Here is a 13,626-nt window from a genome sequence, read left to right as displayed (position 1 = left end):
TTAATCTGTCCAGTTGTCTTTTATAAGGGGAATTGCTAACTTCAAGCTTTCGTGACCTTTTCCCCAAAGTCCTCTTACCAGACAGACCTTCTTGAATACTTAATTGATGCATGAAGCAATGATTTATATTTTAGTTTGTTTTTGACCTAATGGTTTGTGGGAAGTTGACGAAGAACAAGTGTCTGAAAGAGTTCATATTACTTTCACCTGCTCCAGTTGACACTGCTGCCAAAATGTCAAGTAGCTTCCGTCTACTGGCAAGTAAAGAAAAGGAGAGGTCACGTGACCTGCTGGTTGCTGGGGACTACTGTGAAAACATGGCTACTGAGTTGACTGCAATAGCTGCTAGTTCTAACAGTGCAGGACAAATTCTCAAATCAGTTGATAATCATGGAACTTCATTTTTAGATGTGTTGATTGAAAATGAGCAGAAAGAAGTAGTTTCCCATCCGTCAGTTCAGAAATATTTATCAGATGTTTGGATGGGTAATTTGAAATGGACGACATGGAAAATTGTGATGTTATTTTTAGTATTTTTGTTTATACCTTTAGTGTGGTTAATAGTATCATTACCTTTAAGACAAAAATATAACAAAATTCCTATAATCAAATTCATGGCGTACCTAGTGTCACATTTATATTTAATGTTTTTGTTTTCACTGACAGTAGTGTATCCATTGACGCCAATATATCAATCAGCATCACTAATACCACACTGGTATGAGTGGTTACTATTAGCTTGGTTATCAGGTTTGCTAGTGTCAGAACTAACAAATCCTGGTGATAGAGGAGGACTTGGATGGCTTAAGGTCATATCCATAGCCGTTAGTGCAATTGGAATATTCATTCATGTAATTGCTTTTGCATTTCCATATGACGACAGGCTAATATTACTATACATAAGAAATCAAATCTTAGCTTGGGCATTATTAATGAGTTTTGTACAGTTACTGGACTTCTTATCATTTCATCATTTATTTGGACCGTGGGCCATTATTATCAGAGACTTGTTGAAAGACTTAACACGATTTCTTGTCATATTACTGATATTTATGTTAGGATTCACGTTACATTTGTCAGCCATATATCAACCAGTATATGCTCCTAGAGATCCAGATCCATCTCTTGGTAACGGGTTAGGTAATGGAGAACCTGTTACTTACATGACGCCAATCGATACATTTGAACTGTTATTTTTCTCGTTATTTGGATTAGTGGATCCAGATGCATTGCCAACACTTTATCGTAATCCAGCATGGGTGACCACACTGGCCAAAATTGTCTTTGGAACCTACATGATGGTCACACTTATTGTTCTAATAAACTTGTTAATTGCTATGATGTCCGATACATATCAGAGAATACAGCAACAGTCAGATACAGAATGGAAGTTTGGACGAGCCAAACTAATAAGAAACATGAACAAGACATCAGCAACACCAGCTCCATTAAATTTGTTTACAAAGATATTTGCATATTGCCGAATGGCATGTAAATACAAAGGTAAAAACTATCCTTATGTCATTTTCCCCACTTTTTGTGTGTTTTGGGATTGTAATCTTGACAAGTGTAATGAATAAAGAGAAACTTTAAACTGTAAAATCTTTCCTTGAATTATAAGGTTAACTCATGTTTTGCAGTTTAAGTGAAAAATATAGCAGATAGATAGAATAACTGTTGCAAAACTGATTTGCAAATAAAATCTAGAAATAAGTTCAAATGACCAAAGTCGTCAGTTGACTACAGGAGTTATTACCTTTTTATGATGATTTTTTACCAAATTAAGTGTTTTTACCTACAATTTTAAAAGCTATAATAGATAGACTGAAACTTTAAACAGCCAAAAAGATGAGCCTCACAAAGTCTACAATTAAGTCAATATGAATGAAATTGTCAATTAAACTCCTTATTAATTCCAATGTTAAGGTAAAAAAAAACAAAACAGTAAATTGGCTATGTCACAGATTTTGGTTAGTTTTACATACAACTTTTATCAACCACTTCATTTTTGATGTATTGACAAATTTGCAACCTGTTTGATAGAGGGAAGCTTTTTATGGCTTACAATGGTATGAATTTACACTTATTTCAACGCTATGTGATATTTTATCATCTAGAACATTGCTGAATGAAGTATACCTTGAAAACGAAGTTTGTGATCCTATCTTTATTTTACATCATTAAAAAATACAAGAAAGTGTGTGTGCTGTTTACTATATGAATCTCAATTCACCAGATTGTTCTGTTTTCAGCCAATTTGTCATCCTCTCTAACAACAGAGTTAGCTGTTTAAAATTTAAAGGACTATGGGTAATTTCATTTTTCGTACACCAAAATGAAAGTAACCTCACATCATTGGTTTAATTCCCATTGGTTAGGACATTTTATAACCAATCACAATGTTTTGTTGTAAACTCAAAAATTATTACCCATAATGCATTAGATTCTGTAACAGCAAATTGCACATAAGACGTTCAGTAGATACATCTGATACAAGACAAAATTTAGCTTTATACTTGTATTAACTATACTTTTGGTGTAACACAATCTCATTTTTTTATTTGTTTTTTTCAGGGAAGTTGTGTTCTGCACAAGCTAAGGACTATGTAAATGATGAAGATGACAATGACGCCTTGTCTGATTCACGATCTGTTGACCTTCTGGCACAAAACTCTGTCGGTTGGTTGAGAAATGTTGTCAGACGGAACACACAGGTAGCTCCTGAAGGTAAGAAACAATATGCAATTGGATTTTTATTATACAGAGTTTATGTTCACTACAGCCTTGGGCATAGCAAACAAGACTGGTTTCTGTGTGAAACTGAAATACCATAATCCTGAAAAAGATAATAATGGCTTTTCATATATTAAGTTTTTATGTTTTTTTAATTAATGTAAATAGTAGATTACTTACATTTGGTCTATAATATCATTTATTGAAAGACATCTGTCCAACATAGTTTGAACTGTGATCATTTTTTAAAGCAATTGCTTTTATGCCGTCGCGTATGGCCATCTTTGTGACCCAGATCAGAGACTCCGCCCAGATCAAGCCATAGTATTTTGTTAAACAGGCTCCTGGTCAGTCATTCTTTAACACCTATGTATGTTTTCTAATGCAATACATAGCTTGAAACTTTAAAAAAAAGTTAGTGGATTTAAGAAGTTTCAGAATATGTTCTTGTAGATATATTTTTGTATTTAAAGGGTCAACCGTTTGACTATCAAATAACATAGAAGTCCGAGTGAAAAAAAGTACATTTTTATAAATGCGATTCCGTTTTCCGCCGTTCGTACGATGTTTCAACAAAATATGGATTCATTTCAGTTGTTGATCTAGTATTGAAAATTTAACTGAATTATCTCCTAATAAATACGGTTTTTTATGTTTAATTTGTGTTTCTTTAAGAGGTCAGGTGCTCTTGTTCATTCAAAAAATTATCGTTCATTCATACATTTATCGTAAAATCAAAATCACTACACAGGTTAATGCGTAGTGTCAAATTATTACCTGTAATCTAAAAATAGACAAACTTTATTTGCGCAAATAATTTAGCGGAACGAAACCCTTGTTGAAAACACATAACAATAAGTTCGTTTTCCTTTTCTGTCAAAACTCCGTAATATTTATCGATCACCTTACTAATGAAATGGACCCGTCCAAACGTAGTAGATGCCAAGTCGGTCCAGATGAAGAGATATTTACAATTTGGAATTTTCTAGTTTATTAATACATAGATTGAAAAAAAGTACGTCTTTTTAAATATCATGATCAAAACTGGGTTTGCATAACAAATGTCAGATGAAACCATTATCCTCGTCTTTTCAGTGAACAAGTCTACTACGTTTGTTGACACTCGACGGTCCACCGTGTTAGCAATTTTATTTCACATGTTTTCGAAATATTGAAGATAATTTTTCGCAATGGTTCCTGAAAATTGATAAATATCAAAGCAACGTAGAGCTGTTTGTTCTTGTTCGTATAATAAAATTGAGAATGGAAATGGGGAATTTGTCAAAGAGACAACAACCCGACCATAGAAAAACATACAACAGCAGAATTAAGGTCACCAACAGGTCTTCAATGCAGCGAAAAATTCCCGCACCCGGAGGCGTCCTTCAGCTGGCCCCTATACAATATATATACTAGTTCAGTGATAACGATTTAATGTCATGTTTGTCTGTGATGACCCCCCTTTTCGGGATTGCATGAGAATTGTAGTTATCTCGTACCCACATGCACTTGTTTCTATCCATAGGAAGGTCGACTATCCATATAAAACTATTTATATGGATAATCGACCTTCCTATGGATAGAAACAAGTGCCTGTGCTCGTACCGCATCAGAAGGACACATATCAACTGAGCAATAATGTTTGGAACTTAGTTTTAAAAATGATGACAAAGTAACATTATGAAAATATTTTTATTAAGCTGAAATATACATTTATTCTTTACATGTTTATGTCTTGTAAGATATTTTATTTCTTTCCCGTTTTTTAACATTTGCGTCTGGAAAGTTGAAGTGTTTTAACTTAATCATTTGTGTTAATGGTTAAATATAAATTAATAATGAAAATTGTTAAAATTAAATCAATAAAGGAAATTATTGCCAAGGAAGTTACAAACACTACCAGGGGATAATCCATGATGATTTCTTTTTGAGTTATATGTTTCAGCACATGTATATTTGACCCCAACTTTAGCCTGGTAAACGTGTTGTCTCCTTGTGAAATATAAAACATATTAAAAATGACTCTGCTAAAGTCTTTTATTTATATAAAGTTAAAACCTTCTTACTTTTAACTAGACAACACTCATGTCAGGTTTAATTCTTGTATATATGTGGATGAAAAATAAAAGTCCCCAAACATTAACATGGCAGCAATTGCTTTTACAGCCTTTAAGGCTTTGATTTAAAGTCCATTGAGTTACATTTTGACAGTAAAGACAAATTATTAATAACATGCTAAGGTTATACTTGGGAACCCTGAATCTTAGTTTCAGAAATAGAATGCAGAAACACATTTTTACCAGACATAAAAAAGGTGATATTCTGACAGAATGACTAAGAGAGATGTCAGGACACTCTAAATGATTCAGCAAAAAATACAAATTATTAAAAATGGACATCTAGGTAATGTTCTCAAAGATAGACAAGTGCCTTTATGTAAAGGAATCACACTGTTAATAAAAAGTTATGAGCCAGGAGCTGTGAAATGGTTATTTTGCATAATGTATAAGTAAAGGAAGACATTTCTAAGATAAAATGAGCAGTTTTTACTTATTTGCTATTTTTATGGAAGTATGATACAAATATTTTAACGTCATAATTAAGTAACTTGGTGTGATAAAAACTTATCTCAAAATTTAAATATTGCTATTAAAGATGGGTTTTTACGTGTAACTGGTCACCATGGTCCCCAGAGAATAGAAGATGTTGTTGACTGGCTGATGGTTGTACAGAGATATCACTCTATGCAAGGATTTGAGAACCAGGACATGGGAGGCAATGAGAACAGCAATTTACATATGGAGTGAATACAGGATTGAGTTGGTGATAATCAAACAAGTCTGTGATCTGTTATACTGTTAATTTCATGTTTTTCTTATGTGGATTATTTACTCATATCAAACTATGTATTGTGGCATACACAAAAGTCAAGATATACACTTTCCAGCTCACTTGGAAAGAAACAAAATGTTTACATGTAATTGATATTAAGCAAAATTCATTGTATCTTCGTGTAATGTGTTATCATGTAGATTTTGTGATATCAAATATAATTATATTTTCATTCATTTGCACTTAAGGGGGCTTGCGGGTATAAATCATTTTTTTTTTAAATATAGGATTGTGCTATTTTTTTTCTATAAATGGACTTTGTCATAAACTTAATAGAAAAATAAAATAAAAACATGGGGTCACCGTTCATTTATGATCACAATCTGCCTTTGAAAGAAGCATACACTTTTGTAAAAGCACTTTTTTGTTTTCAAACTAATGGGAGAAGCTTTTTTGCACCAAAGGGAGATAATTTGGAGCTTTTACAATGATATGAACATTTTAAAAGTCATCTGGGGCCAAAACGAATCGATTATTTTGGTTGATTTTTGTATCATATCCTAAAGTAACAATTACTAGTGTATTAAATAAAATTTATAATGAAACAAAAAAAGTTTGTAATTTTTGTACCCTCAAGCCTCCTTAAATTATTAATGTTTAATGAAACTCTCAATTTAAAACAATCAATATAGATGAATAGCCAAAAATGAATCATTTAAAACTCACTATAGATAGAAGTTTTTAGATTTTCATGGAAGTTCAATGATAATATATTACCTCCATTACTGACATATAGCCTTTTATTATCAAGAACGCTGGTCATTTAGCAACCAACAATCAATCAACAATTTAAAAAACAGGTTGAGCTATAGGTAAAGTTTTTCAGTAACACCCATAGTCAACTCACTGTAAAACACACTATAGATAAAAGTTTTTAGATTTTCATGGAAGTTCAATGATAATATATTACCTCCATTATTGACATATAGCCTTTTATTATCAAGAACGCTGGTCATTTAGCAACCAACAATCAATCAACAATTTAAAAAACAGGTTGAGCTATAGGTAAAGTTTTTCAGTAACACCCATAGTCAACTCACTGTAAAACACACTATAGATAAAGGTTTTTAGATTTTCATGGAAGTTCAATGATAATATATTACCTCCATTATTGACATATAGCCTTTTATTATCAAGAACACTTGACATTAAGCAACCAACAATCAATCAATATTATGAAGAAAATTTTACCAGGTTTATATTCCCTGAAGCAAATTTTAAAATGTAATGTCTGAAAAGATCTTGTTTATCAAAGTATTTAGACATAAGGAACAGATGCAATAAAATTTGTTTAATTTAAAAAAAAAAAAAGACATAAGGAACAGTAAATGTCCGAATACTATATTTTCTCGACAGGAAACATCGTCTTTATCAACATTTTAAAATGGAAAATTGTTATCTATATTAAGGGGGATAACTCAAATTCCATTAGAACTTATTTTACATGGAAATCTTATCTTTCAACTTTTTGTGTCAATGTTCAACATAAATAAGATTATCATATGAAAAAAACTATTTGATAATTATTAGATTGGTCAAAAATTATTAAAGACAAAAATGTTTATGCCTTTAAAATGTCAAAATTACTTTTCATATTTTCTATTTCAAATGATAACTTTAATGTAATAATTTTATATGTATACTAATGTACAATAAATTGTTTAAAATTATTGAAGACAAAGTTTTTGTTTATGCCTATAAAATGTCAAAATTACTTTTCATATTTCTATCTAAAATGACAACTTTAATGTTACAATTTTATATGTATACTAATGTACAATAAATTGTTTAAAATTATTGAAGACAAAGTTTTTGTTTATGCCTATAAAATGTCAAAATTACTTTTCATATTTCTATCTAAAATGACAACTTTAATGTAATAATTTTATATGTATACTAATGTGCAATAAATTGTTTACAAACATTGTCTTTCTATACCCTTCTTCCCTGTGTATACTGCAGAAAACCCTTATCTGGTCATCTATCATTCTGATCATATATATTATGTTTTAAACATGTTAGGATAGGCTTTGCTCAATGTTGAAGGCCGTACAGTGACCTACAGTTGTTAATTTCTGTGTCATTTGATCTCTTGAGGAGAGTTTGTCTTTATCAATCATACCACATCTTCTTTTTTATAGTCATACATATTTACATTGTTGAAAAGAGTTTTTGCCCAATATTGCAAATTTTACACTTTTTTGTAAACTATGACATTGAAGAACATCCTTATTAACTTGTATTTGAAAGACACAATACAATTATTTCCAATTGAGTTTGCGGTTTGTTAAGAATGTCATTTGTTTTGTTAACACTACATTTAAGGACGAGTTGCATGTAAGGGTTAACTGTAAATTCAAAGGAGAAATTATTACAGTCATTGATAATCGAAATTTTTGTAAGTTTCAAAAGAAAGGCTTTCCAAAAATGTGACCTTTTGATAAGTCTGAATAATACAACTTGGCGGTGATACTATAGAGGTATTTTATACTATGATACTATAGAGATATTTCAGATTTTAGGAAATTGGTGAATAACAAAATAAGTTTGGCTAAAACAACCTACTTGTTCAAGACAACTTTCTGGCAATGAGTATTTAAATAATGTAAAAAAATACCGTCTAAATAAACTTTTGAATGATGGTTGTACTCGATGGTATTAGTAAGCATATGTTAGTCAAATAGTCACGATTTTGCTTTATTCCAGACTATTGTCTGTCATTCCCATACTTGTAACCAACGAAAAGAGTATGATTCAAACCCCAAAATTGGAATGAATTATTTAAGCATCAGGACTAAAATTAGAGATTGTTATAAAATACAATTGATTTTAATACTATTTTGTCCTTTGCCAAAGTGCAAACATTTTATTAAACAAATACTGCTTTTCTGCAGAACATCCAGCAAGACTGATTGACTCTTAATAATAACATATCTGGTTGTCTGGCATGTCGCCATTCAGACTTTTATATTTCATCTTATTTTAAACTTTCTTTTTTATCTCCATAATAAAGTCAATAAGATGACTAAAACCAAACAGGTATCCTGAATCAGGGCCATCAAAACTAAGGATTTTCTTATCCCAGGCATAGATAACCTTAGCCGTATTTGGCAAAACTTTTTGGAATTTTGGATCCTCAATGCTCTTCAACTTTGTACTTGTTTGGCTTTATGACATTGCTTATTAGACACACGTCCTTCCTAAACAAATAGAAGAGAACTTCCATAAAATCGGAAAGTATGATTCTTGCTTAATAATAAACTCATCATAGATACCAGGATCAAAATTTTATATTTACACCAGACACATGTTTCGTCTAAAAAAGCCTTACTATTTAAAAAATTTAAAGTTTTGTTAACAGTTAATTTATAATTATGAACATATCAATGATACCTCAAGTCAACACAGAAGTGCTGACTACTGGGCTGGTGATACTCTCGAGGAAATAAATATCCACCAGCAGTGGCATCGACCCAGTGGTTGCAAATAAACTCATCATATATACCAGGATCAAAAGTTTATATTTACGCCAGACTCGCATTTAATCTAAAATAGACTCATCAGTGACATGTCGAAAAAAACTTTAAAAGGTCAAATATAGTACAAAACAGTTGAAGAGCATTGAGGACCAAACATTCCTAAAAGTTTTGCCAAATACAGCTAAGGTAGTCTATTCCTGAGGTAGAAAAGCCTAGGAGGTAATCTATTCCTGAGGTAGAAAAGCCTTAGTTTTTCAAAAATTAAAAGTTTTGTAATCCGTTAGTTTATACTTATGAACATATCAATGATAACTCAAGTCAACACAGAATTGCTGACCACTGGGCTGGTGAGCTTATTTTTGGAGTTGTGTAATAATGGGATCGATCACATCTGTTCGAAGTTCATAGCCATTATGTATTCTAAATAATAAAAGCATCAATTATCTTCAAAAGAAACATTTTTTAAACTGTTTGTCTCAAATAATCTTAACAATATTATTATTGACCGGTGATGTTTAGATACACGAAATGTCTTATAGCACAGAAAAAGGATACTGTATGTTATATTATCCTCATCTTTTCTCCTCAACTCGGATTTAAAAAGGGACGAAAGATACCAGAGGGACAGTCAAACTCATAAATGGAAATAATTGATAACGCCTGGCTAAAAATAAAAGAAGACAGACAGACTGACAATAGAACACATGACACAACATAGAACACTAAAGAATAAGCTACACGAACCCCACCCAAAACTAGGGGTGCTCCGGAAGGGTAAGCAGACCCTGCTCCACATGTGGCAACCGTCGTGTGACTAATGTTTTTCCAGGCATTTAACACTCCATGGATTTGTAACGGTTTACTCATTTCTGCACTATCACTAAGTTATAGATAAATGCTTGCTAATAAATAAAAAACAAAAATAAAATAATAACTGTCGAACTTCGCTGGCTCAGGAACATGTCTGATATACTGTTCCCAGAATGGCTCGAAGTCCAATTGCACTGGCAAAATATGTTATGAGTTAACTCTTATTTGCGTCACCGAATATTACGAAATGCGCACAGACACTTCTCTCAGATCCCCCCCCCCCCCCTTGTATACCTTTACATAACATTTTTTTCTGAGACAAGTGCTTGTGGTAATGTGTCCAACTGAACAATAGACAATTAAAAAACAAAAAATACCGAACTCCAATGAAAATTCAAAACGGAAATCCTTTATCAAATGTCAAAATTAAAGTTTCAAATGATTGAATAGTTTATAAGCTTATCAAATAAACTCATCATAGATACCAGGACTAAATTTAGTATATACGCCAGACGCGCGTTTCGTCTACAAAAGACTCATCAATTGAGATCCTCATTAAGAAAATGCTAACATCTAATAACAATCAACGATATATTGTATCTGACGACAAATAGAATCATGATTTTGAGTGAGAGGCGAAAGATACTTAAAGGACATTCAAACTAATAAGTCGAATATAAACTTGCAACGCCATAATAGTGGCATGTATGTTATATTCAAGCTATCTGTACATGGATATAGTGTTTCAGTCTAGCTATCTGTCTTTCTCTTATCCCTCTGCGAAATATCCTGATCTTTGATTTTTGACTCTGGAGGTGACAGATACTAGGTACTCCTGGGAATCCGGGATATAAAGGGGTAACCAATACATGTGATGTATCCATTACTATCCTCTTGTAACGTTACTTCTATTTCACCTGCCAAGAAGAAGGGTATAACTGAAACCACACGAATAACTTTGTAGACCAACATTTTAGTATCCAGAACATCTCTGTCTATTGTAGACATCAGTATGGTCTTATATAGCAATCTATTATACAATAATTTTAAATGAATGACGGTATTAAGTTAAGGCGATACCCTGCTTATATTATGTTTAAAATTGAGATAGGATATCCCGCTTTTTATAAGAATAAAGACATACTCTAAATCTGTTTTGTTTTGGGATAACATTTGGCATATTTTGTTTATAGTGAACAAAAAGGTAAAACATGTTACACCGAGAAACAAGCGACCAGTATGCTAAAGTTTCTTATTAACACCATATTTGTTGAAATTGGAGGTATACTGTTTCAAAAATTGTGGACTATCATTTTGGAACGAACTGTGCGCCTCTCCTTGCCGACCTCTTCTCATTTTCATATTAGTCGAAGTTCCTTCGGACACATGTCAAAACAAGAATTTTAAAGAAGTCAGACCAATTCATTTCACATTTAGATATATTGATGATGTTGATTGACAATCAACCCTTTTTAATTGGGTTCCTTTAATATATCCAACAGAAGTAAACTAATCAGATTGCAAGATTCTTGCTACATAAGTAGTAAAGACCTTGAAACTATATTTTGAATTTGGACAAAAGTCTTTGGTGTATATTCTTAAAGAAAATGTGGCATATTAAGATAGAAATGTTGCTCCAGAGAATTCAGAGTTTTACATATAGTTTTATTATTAAATCTCTTAGCACACAACTGGTACCACCAACCTGATGAAAAAAAATTACTATAACTGTACTGAGTCCATTACATATAATCTGGAAAAAGTATGAAAGGCTGAATTTGAATACTAGTAATTTAACTAATTTGTCATTTACGTTAATCTATGATGACATATCCGTATTGGTAGTTTATCGGAATAAAACATTAATAACATAAACGGAACCATTTTTTTCTACACCTGATACGCATTTCGACAATCAATGTTTTCTTCTGTGGTGCTCGAGGCCAAATTTTTTGAAAATCAAAAGCTTATGAAAGGATGAAGAGCTATAAACCAAATTGAACAAAAACGTATAGCCAAAGCCGGGCAACATGTACAGCAGCAATGAATTTAAAAAGTCATATAAAAAAAATGAACATGTTTCATGTACTTGAATGGCTAAGTTTTACTATAAAACAAGTGTCCGTGAACTTGCCTGTTCAAGAAACTCCCTAATTTCTTCAAAGTATGCATAAATGTATAGATAGTGAGATATCGTCTTGCGTACACTCATTCGTCGATATTTTCCCGTATGCAGTAACCTTAACCACGAAACCTCTCGTAATGAATATAATTTATTTACTAGTTATCAAAGGTACCATAATTCTAATGTAATACCCCAGACGCGCGTTTCGTCTACATAATACTCAGTGACGCTTAGATCAAAATAGTTACTAACTAAGCCAAACAAGTACAAAGTTGAAGAGCATTGATGACCCAAAAATTCCGAAAAATTGTGCCAATAACGGCTAAGGTAATCTATTCCTGGGATAAGAAAATCCTTAGTTTTTCGAAAAATTCAAAGTGTTGTAACAGGAATTCATAAAAAGACCATGTCATTGATATTCATGTCGTATTCATATCATAATGAGATACTTACAAAATCAGACCACAACCTTGGATAAAGAATTGCTAAAGTGAAAGAAACGCTATTAATTTGTCCAACTTAGAAAATTCGATTGATAATCCTTAAAACAGTATATATCTGTTTTCCTCCCCCACCCCCCCCCCCCCCCACCCCAAAAAAAGAAGAAAAAAACCCATATAAAATAAAGCTCTCTCAGATACTGTTTCAAACATATTTGTAATAGTCATGTTTCAGTTTTACAGGTACTTGGAATTTCTTCTGACTACTAAGTAATTTTTCTAGGAAACTAATATAATATCATCGTAAATAATTTCTAAAAATGTGTGTTGTAATGATTTATCTTTAGTGTAATTTCCTAACTGACTAAATAATTCGTAATTTTATCATTTGTCCTTATGCACGATACACAAAACGGCTATGTTGTATATCGACAGGTTATTATAAGTCTCGAGTTAAAACGTAGATTACACTCAATTTCTCACAGATATCCCTTTCTGTTTATAGTTTCTAAGAAAAACCTATAAGATTGCAAAATGGGTGTTAATTGGATACCCGGTGCAATTTGGGTACTTGTGTTTAAGTAAACATACTTACACTTATTATATACCTTTATTTGTTATTTTTGTACATTACAGAACAATACAAAGCATTTAGAACATATAATAATACCATTTCACAAACAGTTATAGGAAATAGTTAAACCATGGCTTAATAAACTGTTTACAAAACTTTTGAATCTTTGAAATACTAAGGCTTTTCTACCTCAGGAATAGATTACCTTAGCTGGATTTGGAAAAACGTTTAGGAATTTTGGTCCTCAATGCTCTTCAACTTTGTACTTTATTTGGCATGTTTAACTTTAATCTTAATCAATATAAAAACAATCAGACATGTCAACAAAGAAAAACAATCAGACATGTCAACAAAGAAAAACAATCAGACATGTCAACAAAGAAAAACAATCAGACATGTCAACAAAGAAAAACAAAAAGTCATATAAATTAAGCACATTTTGAAAAATAAAAGACAAGAACACAAATATTGACCATAGCACAATAACCCAATTGAAGGATGCATAAGTATTGAGTCACGTCAAATGGATATTAACAAAAATAGATTTAAAAGTAAAAATAATAATTATTTACT

General features: G+C 31.7%; 2 protein-coding genes across 5 annotated transcripts in view; one reads left to right on the top strand and one right to left on the bottom strand.

Moving 5' to 3' along the window:
* Positions 1-5,917, top strand: part of LOC139517268 (serine/threonine-protein phosphatase 6 regulatory ankyrin repeat subunit B-like) — a 71,273-nt gene extending 65,356 nt beyond the window's left edge. For all 4 annotated transcript variants that reach the window (XM_071308157.1, XM_071308165.1, XM_071308182.1 and 1 more), the window contains exons 27-29: positions 135-1,503; positions 2,575-2,727; positions 5,389-5,917. In XM_071308157.1, coding sequence (XP_071164258.1) covers positions 135-1,503; positions 2,575-2,727; positions 5,389-5,540 — 1,674 coding nt within the window. In that variant the 3' untranslated portion in view covers positions 5,541-5,917. The remainder of the gene's footprint in view (positions 1-134; positions 1,504-2,574; positions 2,728-5,388) is intronic.
* LOC139517322 (uncharacterized) overlaps positions 1-13,626 on the bottom strand; it is a 204,817-nt gene that overhangs the window by 177,173 nt on the left and 14,018 nt on the right. The gene's annotated exons all lie outside the window — the stretch shown is intronic.

The sequence above is a fragment of the Mytilus edulis genome, chromosome 1, assembly GCF_963676685.1.
Source record: "Mytilus edulis chromosome 1, xbMytEdul2.2, whole genome shotgun sequence".
Taxonomy (NCBI): domain Eukaryota; kingdom Metazoa; phylum Mollusca; class Bivalvia; order Mytilida; family Mytilidae; genus Mytilus; species Mytilus edulis.
This window is presented reverse-complemented; position numbering and strand designations above follow the sequence as displayed.